This window comes from Lampetra planeri, chromosome 23, assembly GCF_965212315.1.
Source record: "Lampetra planeri chromosome 23, kcLamPlan1.2.h2, whole genome shotgun sequence".
NCBI classification, from domain to species: Eukaryota; Metazoa; Chordata; class Hyperoartia; order Petromyzontiformes; family Petromyzontidae; genus Lampetra; species Lampetra planeri.
The window spans coordinates 5,028,994-5,056,134 of record NC_136129.1 but is presented as its reverse complement, the minus strand read 5'-3'; the positions used below and the strand labels follow the sequence as shown (position 1 = coordinate 5,056,134).

The window sequence follows — 27,141 nt, the reverse complement described above, 5'->3', positions numbered from 1 at the left end:
TATTTTTTTTAAAAACAAACTGATAACAAAAGGTAAAATACGAATGTGCCTAAAACAAAAACACGATTGCAGTGCATATTAGTTACTATTGCACATGGACCAGTAACATTTACTTAAAAAAGGAGGAAAAATATCTGAAAAGTGCAGAGATGCACTCGAAAAAAGCATTGAAAGAGGTCTCGACCAAAAAAACCCGTGGATTAGGGAACAAACGAAAATGATACATATTTATTATCAGGCAGTTAGGCAACATACATCACTAAGAGGGCTTGTGGTCGACAGACGAAAGTCAAAAGGAGGGAACGCATCCAAGAGGATGAGCACCGCGGGACAGTGGGAAGAGATTATAGATGTTGTGCAAGCCATCTCGCTTACGTCCTATGTACACGCACAATTACGCTTTTCAATGAAGTAAAAATTACAATAAAATAAAGTTTACTATCGAGGAACCTGCAAATCCGGAGCAATGTCTCATCTCCTCGCCTTTTTCGCCATCGAAGCAAGTTGTGTCCATCAGGTAAACGTGCAGCTAATGACTTGTATCAGTGCTGGCAGAAAGGTGTCCACGAGAGGGAGCTCTACTCTCACCACACTCGACCTGCCGATCGACTGAACCCATTTATACTGCTGGCTGGAGGGGTAGGGGGAATTTACTAAACTTGCACCAACGTAAGAATCCTTTTATTTGACCAGGTAAGGTCCCCGGAGCTAAATAGATATTTTTCAGAAGCGCTCTGGCCACAAATGATAGCTCGACAAAATTGCTTTTCACGTGGGACTTTATCGCAGCCAAATACTTTAAACGCATGTTTCTAAAATGTGGAAGGCAATACCGGGAAAGAAATCCATGACTCAAAGAAGACCATGCAAACTCCAAACACACAGGCGTCAGGGTTCGTTTGGAACCCACAACATCCTGTATACCAGGAGAGGTAGTTAACATCTCGGCACTGTGTCAAAAGTTTCAATGCCGGGAGATTGAACCAGTGACACCTTGACTGCAAGTCCAGTGTGCGAACAATTATACCAACATCCTTTCTACAACCCAATTTGACGACTACATTTTATGAAATAATTTCTGGTTCATGCACATTTTTTTATAATTGCATCGTTGTGAATTAAAGTAAAAATTCATTCAGAAGGGTGTCCTTTGTGGTTGTATTATACAAACACCATTCCCACACAGCGCAAAACTAAACTTTGCAGCCTGCTATGAGGAAGAATTAAATAAACTACAAGGCATATAAAAAAAAGAATTGGACTCACCAGTGCAAGTCGTGTGATGCTATAGTAAGAGAGTATTTACTTTTTATATGGGACAATATAAACTTGGCTACTTTTATTTTTATTAAAAAGTATCAGGTACAAGACTCCAAAATTCTGAATGTGACAGTGCGCACGTGTGCTCATGTACGGCAGGTCCTCCCTCACTGTAACGCGGTTCTTCCGTTCGGGAACACTTCTCACGTAACGCGGAATGCGCCTCATTACAACGCAGTTTCTGAGTGGTCGATAAAGAACAATTTTCTTGGGCTGCGCAGCCGAGCAGTATGATACAGTTCGCGGAAAGATAGTCATGCGGTGGCGTACCCTCAGTTATCCCACAATCTTATTGTGCGCGTACATTGTATCTCTCCACACTTTATTGTTAAATTATTTATGGGGACAATTTTTCGTTGAATGCGGCACTTTTCCACAACGCATCGACCACATTAAACGAGGACTTACTGCAACTATCCTTGCATTAACTTGAAATGTATATACAGGGTGTCCAAACGTAACATCAACTAATAAATTATACCTAGACAGAATTTAAACTGTGGCCTCAGACATTCTGAATGGACAGTTTGGATTTAATTCGTCACTTATGTCATAATACTCTAGCCTCTTCATCAGATGTGTGCTTCTCTTGAAGGACACATTATATATGTCCCGTAGTAAATGTTCTTACGCGGACTTTAATCGTGGCAGTGGTAAATTTTTGTTTTACATTTTCCGGCCATGTTGAAACAACTGGATCTATACCCCTTTTCGACTAGGACATCTGGGCAGAGCCAGTATGGGGCCCTCACGGTGCACAGGTGGTTTTCCATTGGTTATGCTCCACACTTAAGCTGGCCTCAAAAGCAGGCCTCGGCTAAGGACGCGTTCATCGCGTGCGACGTGAAGTCAGTACACGGCGAGCACAGTCACTGGGTCATCTGCGTGCGTCTCAATTCATTCACTGCGTGTGACATCAGCGATGCGACATGGCTTCTGCAGTGGAAAAACCAACTGGCACTTACAGAGCCATGCCGGACTGGCTCAGCTCAGTTGCAGAACGGTAACAAGATGTACGAGAAAAGACCAACCACCACTTTTGCACTTGGCAACACTATCAGGACTGTGGGTGTGCAGGTGTTTAATTTGCGACGAGCAGAGCATGTATCTTTGGCCGCTAGACATCCAGCTTGTCCTCTCCCAGCTTGACGAGCGTGCGCCAACGATCTTTCAGCATCACGTTGGAGCGGCCGACAAAATTGTACGACTCCAGGATCTTGGCCCAGTTGCCGGTGCCGTACTTCTTCACGCCTTTCTTCAGCCAGATCGTCTCGGAAGCAGACCAGTGCTGCTGGGAAGAGGGCAAGTTGGGGAAGAAGGGATGGTAACTAAAACATGTTCTTTATGTATAGCGATAAAAACAATAACATTTTGTGAGATACTGCTATGGTGTCATGGTTAGCACACTCAACTTTCTTTTCGCCTTTCTTCAGCCAGATCGTCTCTGTGGCGGACTGGATCTATAATTCAACCTCCCCATGTATGTAGTTGAAAAATGTATCACGTTTATGAAATAAACCTGCCTCGGTCCACCCAGAAGGATAAATGGATATAAACACAGTTAGCTGATCAAAAAGTCTCCATGTGGTGGGGTGAAGTGTGGGTAATCCCACCTCTTCCAAGGTGTGGCAAGTGTGGAAGAGTGGGCCCGCTCCGGGCAGTGCCCTAAAACTATCTCTAGTGGAGGCCCTTCCGTCAGAGTTGGCATGACCAAGTGTTTGCAGGGTTGCACCTTTACTTTTAAAATACAAATGACATCTTATTCTCATAAAATGTTTTAAACATTATTTCATCTCAATATGCTTTTCTGGCTGTCTCTAAATTACTAGACTGGACAATGTAATTTTTTACTGCCCTAGGGGAGAAATTTCCCATCAAAATAGAGCTGTAAATCTGCGTCTATAAGCTTTTTCAGACACATTCGAGCGATGCCAGCACAGTGCCAAGAGTATGGATGATTTTCTGCTGGCGATTTGTCAGAGTTGATGCAGGATAACTCTGGCCTCAAAAAAGCCTCTGAAATTTTTCACGGAGCCAATCAGGGCCAGAGATGGGGTAACCATTTGTCGAATATAACTATTCACTGCCTATAACGTCAACAGCACGACTCAGATTTTGCAGTGGATAACCAACCTGGAGCCTGAGCCATGACTTGATGGACATGGGCCCCAGTTGTTTTGTGGACAACAGGTATAATTGAGAAGGTGATGGAACAGGTATTACAACTCACCCTCTTTTTGCGTCCAGCGATGGAGGAGTCGGCTGAAATCACTGACGTTCCTGTACAAATTATAAAAGCAAATGTTCAGCTTTCAAAGTAACAGTTACTTGAATTTTTTTTTGTCAGAATCAAAGTATACAAGGATCATTTTTAATTGGGATTATTCTTTTTAAATATTTTTTAGGTATATTGCACAAACCCAATGCACTGCCGTCAATATTATTTGTCTGTGCAGTGTCCCAACAGCAATATCAGTACCGATAAAAACACTTGAGCACAAAATCTCCATGTACTCACCCAATGACGCATTTTGTGAAGCATCAGAAGTACAATCAAGCCACCCCTCGGATCTGCTAAGGGACTGCAAACTATAAAAAATACAAATATATAAGAGTAGGAAAAACACCAATACCATAAACAATATTGGTTATAAACATTATACAAACACGAAGTTCCCCATATAGCCTTTAACAGACTGTTGGTGAAAGTGCTATTAACAAGCATCTATGAAGGCCGGCACGGCCCACAAGGGGGTGGGGTGACAACACCAATCCCGGCCGCAGTTATTGGTCGTGAATAGGCTTCAATCTTAGATCGCAGGGTTAGTAGCAGTGCACTAGCCACTGCACTCACTGCTGTCCATTTTTAACGTTTGGTTACGTATGGTGAAAAAGATGATCAACAGACATACAATATAACACCAATACCACAGTAATGAGCATGGTGATGCAGAAGTTGAAGGTAGTGGTGGTGGTGACAACGCTGCCTCGGTTGGTGGTAATAATGCTGCTGTTGCTGATGGTGGTTGTAGTGTGAGCGATGGTTGTGATGTTGCTGCTGCTATGTATTGTGAAACTAATGCTGGTGATGGTCATGCTGCTGCTGTCATTGCTGGTGTTCGTTCTGCTGCTCTTGGCGATGTGGATGCTGTGGATACGAATAGTCTTGATGTCCACGGTGCTGCTGTCTGTACTTGGTACTGGTACTGCTTCTGCTGTTGGTGATGCTGATGGTAGAGAGTCATTTATGCTGCTGCTGTTGTGGAGAGAGTAGAGTTTCCTATACCTGGGCAGTGTGCTCATGACTGACTCCGGTTTGACAGCAGAGGTCTCACTCCGAATCAGTCGAGCGGCGTAACGCTGTGTGGAAGCTAACAGGTCTGTCATGCTACACTACTTCAGGTCTTCTTGGCCAGTCATGCCCTCCCTTCTCTACGCTTGCGAAACGTGGACCCCCCTAATGGAACATCTTCGCCGGTTAGAAACATTTAGGCTGGCCTGCCTACGATCCATCCTGGGTTTAACCAGGCTGGATTGTGTGAGGAGCTCACAAATCCTTGAAAGATCTGGACAAATCCCATCGGTGAGATCCTCTGGCAGGCAAGACTGCGTTGGCTGGGTCATGTAGCCTGCATTCCCAGCCAACGCATGCCTAAACAGCTTTTGTTCGGCCAGATAGAGGGGGCTAAACGGGCACGGCACGGGCTAGAGAAGAGATGAAGTAATGTGGTACAGGAGGATGTAGAGCTGAGTGGACTTGCAGATGACTGGTACCAGCGGTATCAAGATCGGCCTCTGTGGAGGAGGCTCATAAAATATGATACTGGCCAATTGCCCTCCAACAAAAACGGAGGGCAGAAGAGCGACGCTCACAACGAGTGGAGCGCCGGGCGGCTAAAACACAGAAAGTTGGCACAGGTGGTAAATCGGCCAATCATCTCAGTCAGTCGACCAATGGCGCCTGGGTCTGCCCCGTGACCTGCCAGCGGGCGTTCAACACTTCACGTGGCCTCAACGTGCACATAGCCTGGCACAAGCGCCGTTGTAACGTCACCACCACTTAGTGGCGAATGGCGGTTGTTGTTGTTGGTTATGGAGCTACTGTGCTGTCAGTAGTGGTGATGATGCAGCTGCTAATACGAGTGATTATTATGTTACTGCTGATGTTGGTGTTTGTGGCGACGATGCTGCTGCTGATGCTATGGTTACCATAAGTGGTGACGATGACTGTGTTGGGTATTGGCTGTGTCGGGTGGTGGTGGGTTTTAACGACACATTTATATATTTAAGCGACCTAACCCAAAAAAACCTCTACTATGGACAATGATGATGATACTGCTGCTGCTGCCGACGGAAGCGATGGTCATATAGCTGCTGCTGGTTTTGGTGGCAAAGATGAATGTAGAAATCTGCACGAGCCACACCTCTTATTTGTCGCCAACTTCTGCTGCTTGGAACGATGGGGTGCGTTCGCCGTTGTGTTTTTGCCGTTGACTTGAAATGGGTTGTGCACCTTTAACTTCTTCACGACTTGTGGGCTATGTTTGTCCGAGTGTTCCGACTGCAGGAAAAACAGCCAATGGATCCCATTTATTGTTCGGACCTTCACCGAAGGCCCCATCAGCGAGCGCCAATTAAGACTCAGTCAATACAGATCAAATTTAGATCAGGGGGTAAATAAAGGGGTTTGGAAACAGGGGTCATCAGGTTTTGGATGGAAGAGCAGTTGAGTTATATATCGGTGTCCCATTAATATCCTTTATGGGTATTATTGCCCAATTATCCCCACAACTTCAAGTCATTCTATATACGATTCCCATCTTGACCTGTGTGGTGAAGAAACCCCTCCGACACACACGGCATGGGGAGGGGGCCTCATCCAGCACCGGATTGACAAAAAATGGCTGTACCTTTACCGACAAACCAAGACAAGCCCATTAAAGTCAGAGGAAAGCATGACAAAAATTACATTCCAGATCCAAACAATGATCGCGTAGTCATGGTCCCAGGGAGTGAACCGGACCTCAAATGACAGACCTCTGGTTGAATTTGATAAAACTGATTATTCAGTGCACAGCTAATGTATGTGACCAGAATTCACTCACCCCGCTGTCCAAGGCATTATGCCTTCTCCTGAGGATGCGCTTGTGCAGAGACATCAAAGAAATGGAGTCATCCGTGCTGCTGCTGCTGGAATGATCGCCACGTTTGCACTTCTCCCCACCTCCTTTGTGAGGAGTGGTGGCAGCTATGTCCTGGGGGTGGTTTCCAAGCAAGGTGTCCGGACACGCTGGGTTTGACGGTGCAGCCGGTTGTGCAGCCGGTTGTGCAGCCGGTGGTGCAGCCGGTGGTGCAGCCGGTGGTGCTGTCGCCACCAGTGGGGTAGGCTGTGGCTTCTTCGTCTTTGTCACAGGCTTCGCGATTGAGGGGATGGCATTCTCCAGCAAGAAATCTGTACCCTCCATCTCCTGCAAGTAGCGCATTTGTTAATCTTAACAGATTGCAGCTGTATTGATCACATGGGTTTAACAACATTTACATAAGTACTTAACGTAATATTTTGGGTGTTTTTGTATTTAGAAATTAGGGTTGAGGTGAAAATAACCCCAATTACAAGAGTCTGCAGGCTGACCATAAAAACATATGTTACATACTCTTAGGTTTTTTTTACAGTTATTTTGCTGTGCCTTTTCACACCTGATGAAGGAAGCTTGTGTTGCCTCCGAAACGTCGTGATTTAATTGATTTATTTTCATTTATTATTATTATTTTATTTTTACCTACGTGACTTTACCGAAAAAACCTACGAGCATGAATCCTTGCAGTCACGAAAGCTTCAAATCTAGAAACATACGTTACAATTTGGATACAGTGTCTAAATGTGACTGAATTACAAGATGCTGGACATAAAACCGTGAGAATGTTTATGCAAAAGAGATAGGCCCATCAGCCTTTGGCAAAGGAAAAGGTCTCAAAAGTCTGGACTCGCTAAACAGACGATCAACATTTTAACGTGAAACCATATTTTATGGAGAGGACACAAGGGCTACCTGGAAGAGCTTGAGGGAGACCCGCTCATCACCACCGCCCCCCAATGCATTCAGCGCCACAAAGGAATCACGCACCTCGAAGCACGAAACAAAAACCTTGCCACTGCTGCCTGTTCCGCTGCTGGTACCAGGGCGATCAGCTGCCGGTCTACACACACACACAAAGATCCATCCTGTAGCTTACATCGAGACCGTTGGGGTAAATGCTGTTAGCAAGCACCTGGTGTGGCCAGAACCACATGCAGTAATGTTTACACACTGCATGTTTACACACTGCATGACGTACTAATTTAAAGCCGAGTCTAGGACAGACCCCAGGACAGATAGTACTCGCCCATTGGTCTTCACCATTGCCGTAAATCAAGATACACGCATCTAAATACAGACAACCAACAAAATATATGATCCAATACCCGGGTGACTGAAGGTGAATGCGTTAGAGCTGCGAGAAACAAGATGTAGATCATGAATTACCTTCATTGTAACTTAATTTACTAAAAGGCTTGGATATTCTCAGCTATTTTAATTAACTTAAAGATATATAGGGAGACATCTTAGACAGCTAACCAAAGCATATATGTTATCGATTAATATATTTTTTTTTGCCTCAGGGTGCATATGTAGTGACATAAGGGGGGGGCTGCTGGGGGCTCTGGGACCCTGGGCGGGCCAGGCGCTTAAGCCTCTTGGCGCCAGGCGCTGGGTTCCCTGGCGGGTCAGACGCTTAAGCCTCTTGGCGCCAGGCGTTGGGTTCCCGGGTGGCCCAGGAGCTTAAGCCGCTTGGCGCCACCAACGGGGGGGGGGGCTGTGTGTGCTCTGTGGGATATCTGGGGGCGCACACGGCCCCACCCCTCGTTGGGGACTAGGCATAAAAGGGGAGCTCCCTGGACGATCAGGGCCAGTCGTAGCTCAAGACCCAAGACCCAAGACCAGCCATGTGAGGACCCTGGGACACTGTGAGGGCCAGTGGTGGGACTCTGGAACTCCCGACTCTACGACCTTGTGAGGGCGAGTTCCAGAGCGTAGCCAGAGTAGTGTATCTAGGCTGTGTACCTAGGCTGTGTACCTAGGCTGTAACAGAGTAGTTGGACTGTTGGACTGTTGGAGTGTTGGAGTGTTGGATTGTAATAAAGAAGTTACCTCTACAAGTGTCTCCGGAACCCGTTACACATACATTAAATCACGTGTAACGAATCAATACTTCAATTTGTACATGTTGCATATGTAGTGACATCGCGGATGTCACTACGGTGCCGGCTCTAAAGAGACCTGGCGTGCGGATGTACTCACATCGCTGACATCACGTATGTAGCGACATCGTGGATGTCACTGGGTAATGCCGGCTCTAGTGAAGCACGGCGTGCGATGTACTCACACATCGCGGACACCGCGGATATGTGGGTGTAGTACCAGCCCTGGAGGGGGCTTGGTGAGCGCTGAGTGACAGCGCTGAGTGGCACCACACTCTGCGTGTAGTGCTGACCCCTACAGGGTAGGGTGAGAGTGCAGGCCACAAGAACTAGGTTACTGTGGGCCATGGCACTCTGGTTGACCCCGAAGGACACGTGACCAGTAAAGTCTACATGGGGCCCCCAGGTGGGGGCTAGGGGGTGGTCACGTGTCGGAGGAAAGATCCTACGTCAAGGGTCGAGAAACGACCGGAGGTTTCTCCAAGGTGGCCGTGGCCAAGGGCGGGGCCATCCACGACCCGGGAGCATATAAACCGGGTCCCCACAGGTGTGATTAGCGTAGTTTAGCTGGTGGACCACCACCATAGGCTGTTATCTGGTAAAGGGGCAGTTACCCCTTTGTGCTAACGTGTTGGTATAAATAAATGTGTTGCCTCTAAGAAGTATGTCTGCGACTCAGTTGAGCCCACTACACATAATGGGTCCATATGACCCCTAAAACCACCAGCAGCTTCTACAATCACCACAATATAAAAAAGGAAGGTCAATGTTGAATCGATGTGTGACACAATCACAATTATCTTAAATCATGGGGTGGGTGGGTGTGCAAGTCATTACACCCACAAGGCTTATTCATGCTATCTTACCTATAAAAGTAATTTTTTGTCTGTCTCTCTGTCTGTCTGCGCATGCCTTGCAACGCTTTAAACTGACAAACTGTTGGGTTTACTTTTCGATTTAAAGCTTTCGTGACTGCAGGGATTCATATTCTTGGTTCTTTCGGTAAAGTCACGTACAGTGGAACCTCGGTATACGACCGCTTTGGAATAAGTCGAGTCACTAAATACGACTGTAGAGTCGGTAGATACTACTGTAGGGTCAGTAGATACTACTACAGTCAGTAGATATTACTATAGAGTCAGTCAATACGACTGTCGAGTCGGTAGATGCTACTATAGAGTCAGTAGATACTACTACAGTCAGTAGATACTACTATAGAGTAAGTAAATACGACTGTAGAGTCGGTAGATGCTACTGTAGGGTCAGTAGATACTACTATAGTCAGTAAATACGACTGTAGAGTCGGTAGATGCTACTGTAGGGTCAGTAGATACTACTACAGTCAGTAGATACTACTGTAGAGTCGGTAGATACTACTGTAGAGTTGGGATATACTACTATAGAGTAAATAGATACTACTGTACTCAGCAGATAATACGAGAGAGTCAATAGACTACTGTAGAGTCAGAAATTACTAATACAGAGTTGGTATTTAACACATTCCTGCGGAGGGAGCTGGTAGGAAAGTTTGGTTGCTCGGTCAATGGCCAAGGTCAACGGCGTGGTGTATTCCGCAAATATGGCCGACTGTGAGGGGGGGCACAAGCCGGCGTGAGTAGGTTAAACGTTGAGTTTTATAAGGGCACCACGGGGTGACCAGCCCCTCAACACCAAACCCCACCCCTCCCACCCCCACCCTGCCCACCGAGCCCCTCTCCACCCTCCCCACCCAGCCCCTCCCCACCCTGCCCCTCCCCCTCCCCACCCTCCCCACCCAGCCCCTCCCCACCCAGCCCCTCCCTGCACGACGGACGGACACAATAATCCCCTGTGGGCTGGTGTAACCAGGAGGTTCCTACCAGTACTACTGTAGAGTTGGTAGATACTACTGTAGTCAGTAGATACTACTCCAGTCCGTAGATACTACTGTAGATTCAGTAGATACTTCTATACTAAATAGATACTACTGTAGAGTCAGTAGATACTACTGTAGCGTCAGTATATACTACTATAGAGTCAGTAGATACTACTATAGAGTCAGTAGATACTACTGCTGTAGTCAATAGATACTACTGTAGAGTCAGTAGATACTACTGTACAGTCAGTAGATACTACTGTAGAGTCGGTAGATACTACTATAGAGTCAGTAGATACTACTGTAGAGCTAGATACTACTGCACAGTCAGTAGATACTACTGCAGAGTCAGTAGATACCAGAGGTGGGACAAAGTCATTGTTATGCAAGTCCAAGTCGAGTCGCAAGTCATCAAATTCATGACTCGAGTCTGACTCGAGTCCAAGTCACATGACTCGAGTCCACATCTCATAGGTGGGACAAAGTCATTGTTATGCAAGTCCAAGTCGAGTCGCAAGTCATCAAATTCATGACTCGAGTCTGACTCGAGTCCAAGTCACATGACTCGAGTCCACACCTCTGGTAGATACTACTATATAATCACTAGATGCTACTCTAAGAGTCAGTAGGAACTACTATAGAGTCAGTAGATACTACTATTGTATGTAGGGTGTGTAGGTACGTACGCCGACAAAATACAAATTGACTGGGAGGGGGGGGGGTGTTGAAAATAATTTTGGAGGGGGGGCATAGTATTTGTGTATGTATATGTTATGTTTTTAAGACAAGATAAGATTTGAAATATATTTTTCCCCTGGGCTAAACCGAGTAACTTATATAATCTAAAGTCTGAAAACTCATTCCACTTGTTTTGTTTTACAAAAAGACTTACGGCTAATAACGTGCTTGAAAATACACACGCCGCCCAACAACGAGAAGTGTGGTTATGTTTGACCTATATAGGTAGATGGTAATATACAACAGTTAAGGGTGCAGAGGGGAAGGGTTAATAAAGGGGTGTTTTACCCTTTATTGGCTTCTTTCCTGGCTTGTAGGACTTTTTTTGATGCCTGCCGACAGAACACAACAGTTACACACTGCACACCTTGAAATACTTTCATATCGCAGAGCTCGCATGTAGGCTTTGGACGTCAAAGTAAACACGAATGTTGTCGTGAAAGTGTAACTTTCACGTTAGTCAGAGCTGTTGCGAGAGATTACACTATCACTACACCAGCCAATCACCTGCCAGGCCGACAAGCAAGCACCAATGACGTACTCGGTCTGTGGCAAAAGATAGCTACATTATTCATGTACGAAGTATCTTAACTTTAAGACGCCCAATGTCGAAACTATCATACACACTCCTGAGTTACACCAAATCTCATTTAAAACGGAACTTGCGACATTGCAAGCTACGATATCACAAGTCATTCTACTTTGGCCACAGAGTTGTCCAACTCAACAACGACAGTCATCGCCTTATTTGTGGAAGGGCTTTCCACCCAACCGCCCATGCGCTCTCATCATTCCTTACGTTGAGCAGGAAGGGTAGTGACTGCAGACTCAGCAGGGGCTCTATCAAGTTGTTCACGCACTGGAAGATTTGGCTGAGTGGGTAGGTGGTCAGCAAAGACACGGGAACGCTGCGATTCTTCAAAGCGGCCTGTAGTTCATCCTTCAAGGGCTGGGTGAGGACAGTATCGGCAATAAATAACTTTTCACATGTATCTGTTATTTAGCAGTCTCACCATCTCGTAGTATAGTTTACTTTAAAGTACCAAATCATAGTGTGAGTTAAGTAAATAAAAAAATGTTGTTAAAAATCTCAAGGCGATAAAAGTTATTCAATAAAGCTCACATTCAATATAGCACAGGCTGCACACAACAAATTTCCAAGGATGAGTTTCAGATGAAAAAATGTGGATTTTAAAGGACAATTTCTGATAATTTTCAGATTTGCAGATCATTTATATGACAATTGTCACCCAATGCCACGTAACAACTTTTACATCATATTCATGACATGACTTCATGTTTTTGGATCAATCTAAAATAAAAAAAAATTCATATCGTCTGACATTTGATGAATAGATTAATCTGAAATTCTGAATATCGGAAACACAAGCCTAACATTTACTGTACATATAAAAAGGTTTTTGTCATCATACCTTGTTAGTCTTGCTGTTGCCAAACTGCCTCTTGAACACCTCCGCAGCCTTGACATAGTCGTTTTGAATAAAGCAAAGAATGACTGCCTAAAAAGAAACAGAATAAAAAAAACACAAAAATTCAACGTCAACAATATAACTGGGGAAAAATTATGCAAGTGTTGATATACGCAAAATGTCATGCATTTATCATGGATTAGCTGTTGTGGAGGGAATGGCTGCACGGTGGTTGACTGAGTATTCTACAAACCCAGAAACATTCATTTGATTCCAGGCCACGATTAAAATCAGTGGCGAGTGATATCTGAATCGGTTCTGAGCTTTCAATCATTAACAACCAGCACTAACCAATGTAAAGTATTTGTGAATCAATCCCCATGAACGACAGGCATTCATCCAGCAGCAGATTGGCAAGCACCTGTTACGAAGACACTACCATCGTTACCTGTATCTTGAATTGCTCCTTGAGCTTGGTCAGAGGTTGTGAGATCTTTAGTTCGTCCTCCATGATGGTCAGCACCTGCAAAGCTGATTCCATTGGAGTGAGGCTGTCATCTTCAAACTGCGCTTCTGTGCACATAGAACAGCAGACAGCACACGATTGTACGTGTTTAATAAACACAATCTAAATGTTATCTACTAGTACAACACACCGGTGTGTTGGAGAGTAAACCCACATTTACAATTCGAGTACAACATTTCGCCAGTAATTACGACTAGCATCATCAAGTGAAAGACAGATTTAGATAAATCCTCCCGTTTTGTTCTTAGAGGGATAAATGCGATGTCGTCACTTGTGAGCCAGTCAAATGCGAAGGCCAGAGTGGGGTGTTAATGTGTGCATATAAATCACAATGGATATCCATTACCGTTTGTGTTATCCATAGGGTGATTAACATACATTATGCATGCACATTATGCATGTACATTGTGCTTGTACATCCTGCCGTTATTTGTGTGGACGAAAATCTCAGTACCTGTTGTCTGCTCACAGTTAATCCCCATAGACGTTTAGTGACCTGTACAGGCATGCAATTAAATAGTGTATTACTTAAGTATTCGCTTCCAAGCAGCACTAAGCCTGTAGCTATCCAAACGGTTAAAATTATTTTAATTTCTCTCAATTTCGATAGATTCTCGAATTATTCTTGGCCAGTAAGTAACTAGTTTTGCACAGAACTTCAACATTATAAAAATCAATTGAGTGTCCTTGTTGGCACGGTTGTTCTTTTAGTTTCATGCTGATCACTCGTCCTGTCTGACCAACATAGCATTTGCCACAACCCATTTATATTTACACGATGCAACCCAAAAAACCTCTGTGGATAACATTGGTCACGAAAGCCTACGTGTTAATCTAATTCTTCGGTAGGCCAGACTCACCGAGATTCTGAGCCTCGGCAAGGCGTGACATCAGCTGCAAAACGCGAAGCTTCATCATCGCCTCCAGGGTCTGCTTGAAAGGACGCTGGATCACCACTGCACGCGGATACATAAACACCATGCTCACGTGTACGCGCGCACACCCATACATACACGCGTGAACACAAAACCAATCTAACCAATCTCAGGCTGTGTCAATAATATGAGTAAAAAGAAATAAAGTAAAGCGGATAAACACTGCAATAGACCACATCTTCTCTCACCACTCTCACCCAGTACCCGACTAGTAATTGCAATTAATTACAAATGACACATTTACAACGGATCCCAGACTGCTCAGCACTCCCTAACACAGTACTGCCCATTGTAGCTGTTGAAACACTAATGAAAATGCCGCATGTTACTACTGAAAACAATAAGGGGTGAGGCAATGTGCCCAATGCACCTGAGCACGCCATGACTCTTCTTCTGTTTCGACCACAACAGTATTGCCCACTTTGAAAATAGCAACGGGAATTAAAACTAACGGTATTGTTATTAAAACACGGTATTATTCAATATGATAACAGGGTGCGCATTCCACAAACTCCTTTACCGTTTAAACACAGCAAAAGTACTTTAAACACAATTACATGGGAGTTATTAATAACAACAGCGGACACATTCTGAACGAGGAGCCCTCAATCTTGCACAATACTAACCAGAGGTGTGGACTCGAGTCATGTGACTTGGACTCGAGTCAGACTCGAGTCATGAATTTGATGACTTGCGACTCGACTTGGACTTGCATAACAATGACTTTGTCCCACCTATGAGATGTGGACTCGAGTCATGTGACTTGGACTCGAGTCAGACTCGAGTCATGAATTTGATGACTTGCGACTCGACTTGGACTTGCATAACAATGACTTTGTCCCACCTCTGATACTAACCACCACTGATGATTTTGCATGACCAATGAAAAGCAACAAGTAAATATTCAGTACACTATGGGAACCTCATTTGCCAGTAAAAATATGATAATTGGTTTTTTTTACCCTTCTATCTGGCAACAAAACTGACACCTTTTTACAAGGAGTCATGTTTGCATAGACCGCAATACCTGCAGTCATAATACAAACAAAAGAACATAACTCTGATAATGTGCACTGTCCTTGAAGTTGATTGGTCCACACCCGAGACAGCTTTCCTTAGAGCCTAGTCTCACATGGGTTGGACCAGATGACGCCAAAAGGCGCACTTTTGGCGTCATCTGGTCCATCATCATCTGGTCCAACCCATGTGAGACTAGGCTCTAAGGAAAGCTGTCTCGGGTGTGGACCAATCAACTTCAAGGACAGTGCACATTATCAGAGTTATGTTCTTTTGTTTGTATTATGACTGCAGGTATTGCGGTCTATGCAAACATGACTCCTTGTAAAAAGGTGTCAGTTTTGTTGCCAGATAGAAGGGTAAAAAAAACCAATTAAATATTCAGTTCCAAGTGATTTGGCCATTCAATTGCTTAGCCTCAGAGTTGGTGAACTGTTACCTACGTGACTTTACCGAAAAAAACCTAAGAGTATTAATCCTTGCAGTCACGAAAGCTTCAAATCTGGAATTATCTTGGACTCGTTCTTCCTTCCTCTACGATTCCAGTCTTTGACTCCCACGTGGAGGTAAAAAATAAATAATAAAAATAATAGAAATAATAATACATTTATTATATTATTTCAATTATTTTTATGCTTTATTTTTTACCTACGTGACTTTAAAAATTGCAATAATAATAGAATAATTGTATTTCTATTATTTTTATTATTTCTTTTTTGCCCACGTGACTTTGCCGAAAAAACCTAAGACTATGAATGCTTGCAGCCACAAAAGCTTCAAATCTAGAATCCCACGTGGAGATCCACATTTGGTATAACTCTCTTTGAGAACACAGCACGACTGTACACGCTAAATCGATATCGACACGCTAAATCGATATCGGCATGATGCAGTGAGGGTCGCCCGTACTGTCGAACTTCTTTCGCACCGTACGTCGCCGACCGTGCTTAAATCGGAGATGCGGCGAGGTTGGTGATTTATAAACAACAACAACAACAAACAACACCGTTGTTGTTTGTTATTGTTGTGGGCACGGGGTTACACGCACGAGTCGCAGCTGCTGTGATAGAGGCGAGGATGGAGGGAGGGGGGAGACACGTACTCTGCATGATGTCCCTCATCTCGCCGAACTCCAAGTAGTTCTCCTCGTCGAAGAGCCGCTTGCCAACGTAGAACACGTAGTCCAGGATCCAGCTGTTGACGATCTTCTCCAGCGCCTCCTGCACCTCCGCCTCGTTGTTGTTTTGCTTCTTCTTATCATCCTCCTCCACGTTCACCGCCTCACCCCCCTTCTCCTCACCCCCCTTCTCCTCCTCACCCTCACCCCCCTTCTCCTCCCTCTTCTCCTGCCTCTCCTCGTGCCCCTCCTCTAACATCGCCTCCTGCTTCTTCTTCTTCTTCTTGTCCTCCTCGGGCTGCGTCCGCACCGCCTCGACCCCCGTCAACTTCGTCGCCACCTTTGACGTCTTCCCGCGCTTCGCCATTTTGATTGCGGAACCGGATCCGTCGTCGACGAAGACGACGCGGGCGAGGAACCGGATCTTAGGCGCCGCGTCCCTTACCGCATTGTCACGAATAGAGGCGCCGCGATACGCACCCCGCACGCCCCTCCCACCCCGCACGCCCCTCCCACCCCGCACGCCCCCCCCCGCACGCCCCCCCACACACCCCCCCTCGCGCGCCCCTCCCACACACCCCCCCGCACGCCCCCCCACACACCCCTCCCGCACGCCCCTCCCACACACCCCCCCGCACGCCCCCCCACACACCCCCCCTCGCACGCCCCTCCCACACACCCCCCCCGCACGCCCCCCCACACACCCCTCCCGCACGCCCCTCCCGCAAGCCCCCCTAAACCCCCCCCCGCACGCCCCACCGCAAGCCCCCCCGCAAGCCCCTCCCGCAAGCCCCCCCCCACACACCCCCCCCCGCACGCCCCTCCCGCAAGCCCCCCCGCACACCCCCCCCAAAACCCCCCCCCGCACGCCACACCGCAAGCCCCCCCCGCAAGCCCCCCCCCCCGCAAGCCCCCCCCCGCACGTCCCCCCCCCCCCCCGCAAGCCCCCCCCGCACGCCCCTCCCGCAAGCACCCCCCCGCACACCCCCCGCACGCACCCCCCCACACACCCCCCCCCCGCACACCCCCCCCCCACACACCCCCCCCGCACACCCCCCCACACACCCCCCCCCCCGCACACCCCCCACACGCCCCCCCCCCTGAACCCTGTAGAGCAAAGTCGCGGCAGTGGATTGGCCGTGGCCATGGCGACGATGTGACTCGATCTTACAGCGTGGAGGTGTTTTGGGTGAGATCGCCGTGAATGCACAAATGTTGTGTCGTCCAACACCACCCGACGCAGGCAGCCAGCAGGCGAAAGCCTCCGTGTTAATCTGTCAAGAGACAAACGCATTTGCTGCTGTTGCGGTGGTGGCATTCCGTGTATGTTACGATACACTACACTATACACTACACTGCTACAAACATGTCAACTCATTAGGTTTACCCCGTATTCTTGTACAGGGAGTTTTCAGTTCCATACGGCGTACGGGCAAAAACATGAGTTTTTTATCAATTTGTTTGTGTTTCTCCCTTGTGATGTGACTTTGTAGGATGCACGTTGGGATCTGTAAGGGGCACGGGGTGACCAATAGAGTCTAAATTTGTCTCTGGTAAAAGATTGACAGCGATGTTGGTGGTGATGGTTGGATGGGCCATAAACGTCAGTAATGATAACGGTGAGGATGTTTTTTCGATTTAAAGCTTTCGTGACTGCAGGGATTCTTCTTCTTGGTTCTTTCGGTAAAGTCACGTAGCATGTAAATAATAAAATAATAAAATAAAAAACATAATAAAATAATTCTCACGACGTTTCGGCCACAACGCAAGCAGCCGTCCTCAGGTGAAGAACAGGTCTGTCGGTAAGACATTGTCTTTGACACTGATTGCAACTCTGTCTTATCGACAGACCTGTTCTTCACCTGAGGACAGCTGCTTGCGTTGTGGCCGAAACGTCGTGAGAATAATTTTATTATGTTTTATTTTTATTATTTTATTATTTCCATTCTACGTGATCACTTTACCGAAAGAACCAAGAAGGTGAGGATGTTCCCAATGAATGTGTGGGTGGGGTTTTTTTATTCATCACCAAGATCCTTATATTGTGCCCGACTTCCAACCCCGCCACCCTCGCTGGGCAGGCGGGGAGCGACGTCCGCCCGTTCGGCTCCCTCCTCCACTGCGTCGTTCGGCTCCGTGAGCGCCTTCGAGGAGGGACGCGCTCCTTGCTGATTGGCCTCGGAGCCGCACGCGGTAAAACGCGCACGCCTCGTGTACACCGCGGCTGTCGCCCGGACAGAAGGACCGCGAACAGCGCCATCACCTGCGAGCGATTAAGGGGCCGTCCATAAATGACATCCAGAGGCGTAGCTAGGGGGGGCAGGGGGGTACATATGTCTCCGGACGCCAAGATAAAGGGGCGCCAAAATGAGGCTTACAACGTTACATTAGAACTTATTGCGGCGGGCGCGGCAGCCTGAAACTACTGCACAAATCTACACCTCAACCTAAAAGTTTATATATCCCGCCACACACAGCCAACATGTCATGTAATTACATTTTGGTACGCGCGCCTATTAAGAACTTACATGGAAAAACGTCCCAAACAACAGACAGGCGCAGTCTTTCAGCCTTAGTCAACAACGAATATGTGACAAAAATCACAGAGCATTGTTTGTCAACTGTGACAACCACAGCTTAAACTTAGCAGGAGTACACTCAGCTAAACAGGATCCACTTGTCGTCACAATTTTTGGAACAGTTGAAAGTATATATTTGTTTTTCTCTCGTTCAACAATTCGTTGGGAAGAGTTAAAAAAAGCTGTGCCCATCACAGTAAAGCGGGAGTCTGAAACACGCTGGAGTGCACGATCAGAAGCTGTTAAAGCTATCTATGAAGGACTGGATGAACTAGTAAGGCTACTAGACAAATTATCGGAGGACGTAACTATAACGCCTGAAACCAGAAGTGATGCAGAACAGTTACAGGCATGCGTATTGAATCTTAACTTCATAGTTTTATTACATTTCTGGAATGTCATTCTTGGAAAAATTGATCGTGTTCAGAAGCGCTTACAGGATCCTACTATGAATTTCAAGTAAGCAGCAACTAATCTTGAATCTTTGGAGCATGAATTTGTCAAGCTTCGTGATGATTTTAGCCAAGTTGCTGTAGACAACGCCAAAACAAGATGCACAGCCTGCATGGGGGATCGATGTGGACAGAAGAATTAGGCGACGTCGGAAGATGCCAGGAGAACTGGCAAGAGATGCAGGACTTTCAGCAGAAGAAGACATTGTGCGCGTTATGAAGAGCGTATTTTATCGACTTCAACAGGAGATGTCAATACGGTTTTCTGCTGGACGTCAAAACTCTTCTATCCGACACAGATGTCGATGCAATTCGTCGAAATTGCACAGATTTCGGAAATTTCTATGACACCGACATCAATGGCCACGAACTTTTCACAGAAATTGGAGATTGCAAAATGCTGCTCAGTAACCGGAATGAAGTTCTACCAGAAACTCCTTTGGATCTTCTTGGTTTTATTGTGTTTTATGGAGATGGAGACGACATATTTCCGAATTAGCGAATTTCACTGCAAATTTTATTAACAATAGCAGTTTCAATTGCAAGCTGTGAGCAGTCGTTCAGCAAATTGAAACTTATTTTGTCGTGCTTCAATGGGACAAGATCGTCTCAGCGATCTTGCTCTTCTTAGCGTTGAAAGAGAAACATTGAAAAAAACTGATTTGTATTACGTGATTGACCAGATTGCGACAGTGAAATCAAGAAAATGTATATTTTGTAGACTATGTCAACCAGTCTACGACAGTGACTGAGTGAGCCATGTAATATAATTTCTGTAAATGTGCTTCTTTATACAATGTTTCATTAAAATTTTAATTGTTATTCCTTATTCGATGTAATAGGAAAATGTGATTAAACGGGGGGGAGGGGGGGGGCGCCAATTTTATAGTTCGTCCCCTGGCGCAAAATATCCTAGCTACGCCTCTGATGACATCACGAGATTTTGGACGATTTTTGACCCCCCCCCCTCCTTCTTTCGTCACACGACGTCACAAAAAGTCAGACCCCCCCCCCACTCAAATATGACGTCACAAAGTTCTGACCCCCCCCCCCCCACAAAAAAATAAAACATGCTTCAAATCGCTCTAAACTATTGTCATTGTACTGTAGTGGGTATTTAATGTGGCGCTGCTGCACTCTGATGTTGTAGGAGAAAACATTTATTAAAAAGTATATTTAATTAAGTAGAACGTGTTGTCTAAATTTATTTAAAGTTGCGCATTTTGATGTGACGTCACATTTCTCAAACCCCCCCCCCCTCGTCACACATCGTCACAAATGTCTGACCCCCCCCCCCCCCCCAGGTGCGTGACGTCATTTATGGTCGGCCCCACTCCACGACCTTAGCTGTAGACGTCCCATTCAAACGTAGTCCGGTCGCCTCAACCTGGATGTGATACGCATTAACAGGACCCTGCGGGGTGGGCTGGTAGGAACGAATAACCAAAGAATATAAACAATATATTATTACACTTGTTTAGCCAGGAAAGCCCCACTGAGTCGAAAGGTTTTTGTAGGGTCCTGGCAAGTGTTTGCAGTAGTGGGCGATGTTGCTACACCTAATCGGACGATACGAAGGGAGACTTTGAGGCCTATTTCTAGGCTTTAGGCCTAGCTGTAGGCTTTAGGTCGCTGTGAGTTAATGTTTAATTTAAATGTTTTTATTATTTATGTAAAAGCTTTAAATTTAAATGTTTCTATTTTAAAACATCAGGGAATGTAACATTGTTAAACATTAACTCCCTTTCACACACGCGGGGGTACGATACGAAGGGAGACTGTGAGGCCTAGTTCTAGGCTTTAGGCCTAGCTGTAGGCTTTAGGGCACTGTGAGTTTTTTTTATTTAATTTCACAGTTTTAATTATTTAATTTCAAAGTTTTAATTAAAAGCTATCTCAGGGAATTATAAGGGAATGTTACACTTGTTTAGCCAGGAAAGCTTAATTTAAATGTTTTAATTAAAAGCTATCTGAGGGAATTATAAGGGAATGTTACACTTGTTTAGCCAGGAAAGCGTCACTGAGTGTAAAGGTTTTTGTAGGGTCATGCCAAGTGTTTGCAGTAGGGGGCGATGTTGCTACACGGACGGACGGACGGACGATATAATCTATTGGTGTCTGGTCCACTTCGTTCCTACCAGTATAACCACACATACTCGTGGTGAACATGCAAGAAAACCACACTCTGGTAAGACATGCATTGTCTTTGACACTGATTGCTACCATGATTCCTTGCAACAAGGTTTCTGTTTGGTGTTTTAACATCTGAACACCTCTTTTATTGCCAGAAAGGGTCAAATCTATTCTTAGAACGCGGTGGGTTTGCACAATGCCCCCTAGAGACGAGAACCCGCCAGCCCCGCTGTGCGTGAGCGACACGCGGGGAAGACAGCGCTCCCCCTGCCGACGGGAAGAGGCAAAAGCCGAGAACAAAAAGCCTACAACACCTGGTATTCCCAGGCGGTCTCCCATCCAAGTACTAACCAGGCTCGACCCTGCTTAGCTTCCGAGATCGGGCGTATTCAGGGTGATATGGTCGTAGGCGAGAACTCAGTGAAGATTCAGTAAATTCATCTCTAATGTACCGGTACTCATTTTGGAATAAAATTGGTCAACTTCCCCATAGTGTGAAAACACCGCCTGCAGTCATCCTCGCATTCACGGTGGAGTTCAACTCAAGACGTCTCGGTGCAAAGCCAAGTGGTCTCATCTCTGGAGCAGCAGCTGCAGCCTCCCAGCTGAGCATCTATCTCAGGAGAAGAGTTGTGATCATATTTATATGCAGTATTTGTGTGTATTTAAACCATGACGTCCAGACTTTGTTCATCCACTGATGGATGAAGCCCTACAACACGCCGTGTCTGTCCTGTCCTGGGGGTTGATTGAGCATACTTCACCACGCTGGTGGACGGTGCGGGTTGGTGGGGAAGTGGTGGGGGTGGAGAGAGGCTGACCTGGTTCGGATATCACTCGACACCACCGATGTTAGCCGTGCTCGGGATTCTAACTCAGCTCAGCAGCTTCACTGCACCGTGACGCTGAGAGCCACGGCGCCCTAAGGGCTGTGGTCTTGACAGTGGCAGAAGTGAGCTCTGGGGTCGCGATCTGCAGCTGGTGGTGAACACGAGTTTCATGGGAAACGCTCATTCGCTGTAAAAAATAGCATCAGCAGAATCCTGATAACGTTAGAGATGGATTTACTAAATCTTCTCTGAGCTCTCGCCTACGACCATATCACCCTGAATGCGCCCGATCTCGTCCGATCTCGGAAGCTAAGCAGGGTCGAGCCTGGTTAGTACTTGGATGGGAGACCGCCTGGGAATACCAGGTGTTGTAGGCTTTTAGAAACTTTTTGCGTTTTCGTGTCTCCAGGGGGCGCTATTTACTCCACGTCTCACACGCACGACGCCGAACTGGCGTTTCAATGTCTATAGGGGGCACTTGCCTATTCAGGGTCAAACTCTTGACTACTTGGCATTCAGAATTGGAATTCATCAGGTATTTTTTTGCTTAGAGTTCTATGTTAAATTGCATAACCACGATGAACATGACAGTGGCTTGTGGGGAGGCCTTCACCCGGCAGTGGATTGACCAAGAGCTGTTAAACAAATGGAACACGCTCACCCCGAGTTGGCAGTGCTCCCCACAGACTTAAATATGCAAGTTCCACTCTGTGCGTGTCGCTCACGCAGAGCGGAGCTGGCGGGTTCTCGTCTCTAGGGGGCATCGCTACCTCGGCCTCAAGCTGCACCGACTACGCGCCTGGTCATTCCGTGTCGTGCATTGTAGAGTTTTGTGCTCCACTGGGACCCACAGCTAACAGAGGGGCCCTTGCACGTGAACGTCCCGCAGTTCACCAGAATTCACTCTGTTGATGAGACACTGATTGTCAAAACCAGCCCAGAGTTTGTTCCTGTGGTCAACCTTTGCTAATGAAACGATTCACTCTCAGGTCACCTGGCTGATGGGATGTGTAAAAAATACTTTTATGTTGGAGATTTCGCGCTCAGTGGATTATCGCTGGTGCTGACATGAAAGCATTCTCCTACAATGCATTGTGCCAAAGATAATTTCATCATTTTACTTTTAATATAAATAAGAATTATTTAGTAGTCATTATTTTGATTGATTGAAGGATGTGTGACTCAATCCCAACTAATAGTTCAACTATTCTTATGGCAATGAAAAAAACTGGTCATCAAAATTCATAGTTTTTAACATATTATTCAGGTCCCATGGTGTAAATAACTGTATGACGCCAACTCTAATTTCCCACTATCCCCTCTTCAGTGGGCAGTGCACAACACCCGCTTGTTGCACCCCACTTCTATGTACAGAGATTCCCGCCCTCACTAACCCCCAGGGACCAGCGTGGACGCGCGGTCAAATAAGCCCCATTACCCACTCGGCATGTGGAGGCCCTCATCCAGAAGTGGATTGACAGAGGGCTGTGAACGTTCAATCAGGCAGCTGTAAATAAATGTTTCAGCCGTGCGGAGAAATAAAAGTGACGTCGCAAACCCAAAAACTGACCAGCGTGGCGATATATGGTTAACAAAAACTATAACCGACGTGGTTTGAGCAGACTTTCATCCAGCAGTGGAATGACAAAGGCTGTAAAATTCAGCTGTTGTCAGCTACTAGCCGAGGTAGCGGTGCCCCCTAGGGACGAGAACCCGCCAGACCCGCTGTGCGTGAGCGACACGCGGGGTAGACAGCGCTCCCCCTGCCGACGGATAGAGGCAAAAGCCGAGAACAAAAAGCCTACAACACCTGGTATTCCCAGGCGGTCTCCCATCCAAGTACTAACCAGGCTCGACCCTGCTTAGCTTCCGAGATCGGACGAGATCGGGCGTATTCAGGGTGATATGGTCGTAGGCGAAAGCTCAGTGAAGATTTAGTAAATTCATCTCCAGCGCCAACTCTTCCGGCTGATGATATTTTCACAGCGAGTAAATGTTACCCATATAGGTCGTCAACTCATCTCTAACTTAGTTGTGACCCACCTTTGCACGTGGCTTCACTTCTTGTGTGAAGACACCGCCTGCAATCATCCTCGCATTCACGGTGGAGTTCAACTCAAGACGTCTCGGTGCAAACCCAAGTGGTGGTCTCAGCTTTGGAGCAACATCTCCGTTCTGAGCAGTTATCTCAGAGTAAAAGTTGTCACCATATTTACGTACAGTACGTGTGTGTGTGTGTTTAAACCAAAACGTACTGACTTTGTTAATCCGCTGATGGATGAAGACCTCCACAAACCGTGTCTGTCCTATCCCGGGGGTTGATTGAGCATACTTCACCACGCTGGTGGACGGTGCGGGTTGGTGGGGAAGTGGTGGGGGTGGAGAGAGGCTGACCTGGTTCGGATATCACTCGACACCACCGATATTAGCCGTGCCCGGGATTCTAACTCAGCTCAGCAGCTTCACTGCACCTTGACGCTGAGAGCCACGGCGCCCTAAGGGCTGTGGTCTTGACAGTGGCAGAAGTGAGCTCTGGGGTCGCGATCTGTAGTTGGTGGTGAACACGAATTTTGTGGGTAACATTTACTCACTGTGAAAATATAACAATTTCAGCCGGAAGAGTTAACGTTGGAGATAAGTTTACTAAATCCCCTCTTAGCTTTCGCCTACGACCATATCACCCTGAATACGCCCGATCTCGTCCGATCTCGGAAGCTAAGCAGGGTCGAGCCTGGTTAGTACTTGGATGGGAGACCGCCTGGGAATACCAGGTGTTGTAGGCTTTTAGAAACTTTTTGCGTTTTCGTGTCTCCAGGGGGCGCTATTTACTCCACGTTTCACACGCACGAAGCCGAACTGGCGTTTCAATGTCTTTCCGGGGCACTGCTACTCGGGGTCAAACTCGTGACTTCTTGGGATTCAGAATTGGAATTCATCAGGTTTTTGTTTGCTTAGAGTTATATCTTAATTTGCATAACCACGATGAACATGACAGTGGCTTGGATTGACCAAGAGCTGTTAAACAAATGGAACACGCTCACCCCGAGTTGGCCGTGCTCCCTACAAAATTAAGATTAAATATGCACGTTCCACTCTGTGCGTGTCGCTCACGCAGAGCGGAGCTGGCGGGTTCTCGTCTCTAGGGGGCATCGCTACCTCGGCCTCAAAGCTGCACCGACTACGCGCCTGGTCATTCCGTGTCGTGCATTGCAGAGTTTTGTGCTCCACTTGGACCCACAGCTAACAGAGAGGGGCCTTGCACGTGAACGTCCCGCAGTTCACCAGAATTCACTCTGTTGATGAGACACTGATTGTCAAAACCAGTCCAGAGTTTTTTTTTCTTCTTATTGGTTCTTTCGGTAAAGTCACGTAGAATGGAAATAATAAAATAATAAAAAATACTACATAATGAAATAATTCTCACGACGTTTCGACGACAACGCAAGCAGCCGTCCTCAGGCGAAGACCCCGACAGACCTGGTCTTCACCTGCATTATTTTATAATGTTTTTTTTATTTGATTATTTCCATTCTACGTGACTTTACCGAAAGAACCAAAAAGATGAATCCCTGCAGTCACGAAAGCTTTAAATCGAAAAGCCCAGAGTTTGTTCCTGTGGTCAACCATTACTAATGAAACGATTCACTCTCAGGTAGCCTGGCTGATGGGATGTGTAAAAAATACTTTTATTTTGGAGATTTCGCGCTCAGTGGATTATCGCTGGTGCTGACATGAAAGCATTTTCCTACAATGCATTGTGCCAAGGATAATTTCATCATTTTACTTTTAATATAAATGAGAATGATGTATTAGTCATTATTTTGATTGATTGAAGGATGTGTGACTCAATGGCAACTAATAGTTCAACTGTTCTTATGGCAATAAAAAAAAACTGGTCATCAAAATTCATAGTTTTTAACATATTATTCAGGTCCCATGGTGTAAATAAGTGCAATACGCCAACTCTAATTTCCCACTATCCCCTCTTCAGAGGGCAGTGCACAACACCCGCTTGTTGCACCCCACTTCTATGTACAGATATTCCCGCCCTCACTAACCCCCAGGGACCAGCGTGGACGCGCGGTCAAATAAGCCCCATTACCCACTCGGCATGTGGAGGCCCTCATCCAGCAGTGGATTGACAGAGGGCTGTGAACGTTCAATCAGGCAGCTGTAAATAAATGTTTAAGCCGTGCGCCAGAAATAAAAGTGACGTCGCAAACCCAAAAACTGACCAGCGTGGCGATACACGGTTAACAAAAACTATAACCGACGTGGTTTGGGCAGGCTTTCATCCAGCAGTGGAATGACAAAGGCTGTAAAATTCAGCTGTTGTCAGTTTCTAGCCGAGGTAGCGGTGCCCCCCAGGGACGAGAACCCGCCAGCCCCGCTGTGCGTGAGCGACACGGGGGGTAGACAGCGCTCCCCCTGCCGACGGGAAGAGGCAAAAGCCGAGGACAAAAAGCCTACAACACCTGGTATTCCCAGGCGGTCTCCCATCCAAGTACTAACCAGGCTCGACCCTGCTTAGCTTCCGAGATCGGGCGTATTCAGGGTGATATGGTCGTAGGCGAGAACTCAGTGAAGATTCAGTAAATTCATCTCTAATGTACCGGTACTCATTTTGGAATAAAATTGGTCAACTTCCCCATAGTGTGAAAACACCGCCTGCAGTCATCCTCGCATTCACGGTGGAGTTCAACTCAAGACGTCTCGGTGCAAAGCCAAGTGGTCTCATCTCTGGAGCAGCAGCTGCAGCCTCCCAGCTGAGCATCTATCTCAGGAGAAGAGTTGTGATCATATTTATATGCAGTATTTGTGTGTATTTAAACCATGACGTCCAGACTTTGTTCATCCACTGATGGATGAAGCCCTACAACACGCCGTGTCTGTCCTGTCCTGGGGGTTGATTGAGCATACTTCACCACGCTGGTGGACGGTGCGGGTTGGTGGGGAAGTGGTGGGGGTG

At 46.5% G+C, this 27,141-nt stretch overlaps 1 protein-coding gene, 3 non-coding genes and 2 pseudogenes across 4 annotated transcripts; 2 read left to right on the top strand and 4 right to left on the bottom strand.

Moving 5' to 3' along the window:
- Nucleotides 1–1,324: 1,324 nt before the first annotated feature.
- Nucleotides 1,325–16,627, bottom strand: LOC144726286 (telomeric repeat-binding factor 2-like). Its single transcript, XM_078604846.1, has 12 exons — nucleotides 16,164–16,627; nucleotides 13,970–14,065; nucleotides 13,032–13,156; nucleotides 12,587–12,673; nucleotides 11,953–12,102; nucleotides 11,442–11,485; nucleotides 7,371–7,518; nucleotides 6,426–6,788; nucleotides 5,745–5,881; nucleotides 3,839–3,909; nucleotides 3,551–3,600; nucleotides 1,325–2,611 (listed from the first exon to the last, which is right to left on the bottom strand). The coding sequence occupies exons 1-12, from the start codon at nucleotides 16,543–16,545 to the stop codon at nucleotides 2,438–2,440; spliced, it is 1,827 nt and encodes a 608-aa protein (XP_078460972.1). The 5' UTR covers nucleotides 16,546–16,627; the 3' UTR covers nucleotides 1,325–2,437.
- Nucleotides 16,628–21,644: 5,017 nt separating this feature from the next.
- Nucleotides 21,645–21,753, bottom strand: LOC144726591 (5S ribosomal RNA; annotated as a pseudogene).
- Nucleotides 21,754–22,430: 677 nt separating this feature from the next.
- On the top strand, nucleotides 22,431–22,549 carry LOC144726561 (5S ribosomal RNA). The gene has a single exon (XR_013587296.1). It is a non-coding gene; the product is annotated as a 5S ribosomal RNA (ribosomal RNA).
- Nucleotides 22,550–23,970: 1,421 nt separating this feature from the next.
- LOC144726566 (5S ribosomal RNA) lies at nucleotides 23,971–24,089 on the bottom strand. The gene has a single exon (XR_013587301.1). It is a non-coding gene; the product is annotated as a 5S ribosomal RNA (ribosomal RNA).
- Nucleotides 24,090–24,836: 747 nt separating this feature from the next.
- Nucleotides 24,837–24,955, top strand: LOC144726565 (5S ribosomal RNA). The gene has a single exon (XR_013587300.1). It is a non-coding gene; the product is annotated as a 5S ribosomal RNA (ribosomal RNA).
- A 1,680-nt stretch (nucleotides 24,956–26,635) lies between these two features.
- LOC144726590 (5S ribosomal RNA) lies at nucleotides 26,636–26,744 on the bottom strand (annotated as a pseudogene).
- Between the last annotated feature and the right edge of the window lie 397 nt (nucleotides 26,745–27,141).

What these genes read in the sequence shown, in the direction of transcription:
- LOC144726286 (XM_078604846.1), bottom strand. Translation starts at nt 16,545, where the DNA reads ATGGCGAAGCGCGGGAAGACGTCAAAGGTGGCGACGAAGTTGACGGGG. An exon ending in TCTCCCTCAAGCTCTTCCAG is followed by an intron (nt 6,789 to 7,370) that starts GTAGCCCTTGTG and finishes CGCTACTTGCAG; the next exon opens with GAGATGGAGGGTACAGATTT. An exon ending in AAGTTGGCGACAAATAAGAG is followed by an intron (nt 3,910 to 5,744) that starts GTGTGGCTCGTG and finishes TATTTTTTATAG; the next exon opens with TTTGCAGTCCCTTAGCAGAT.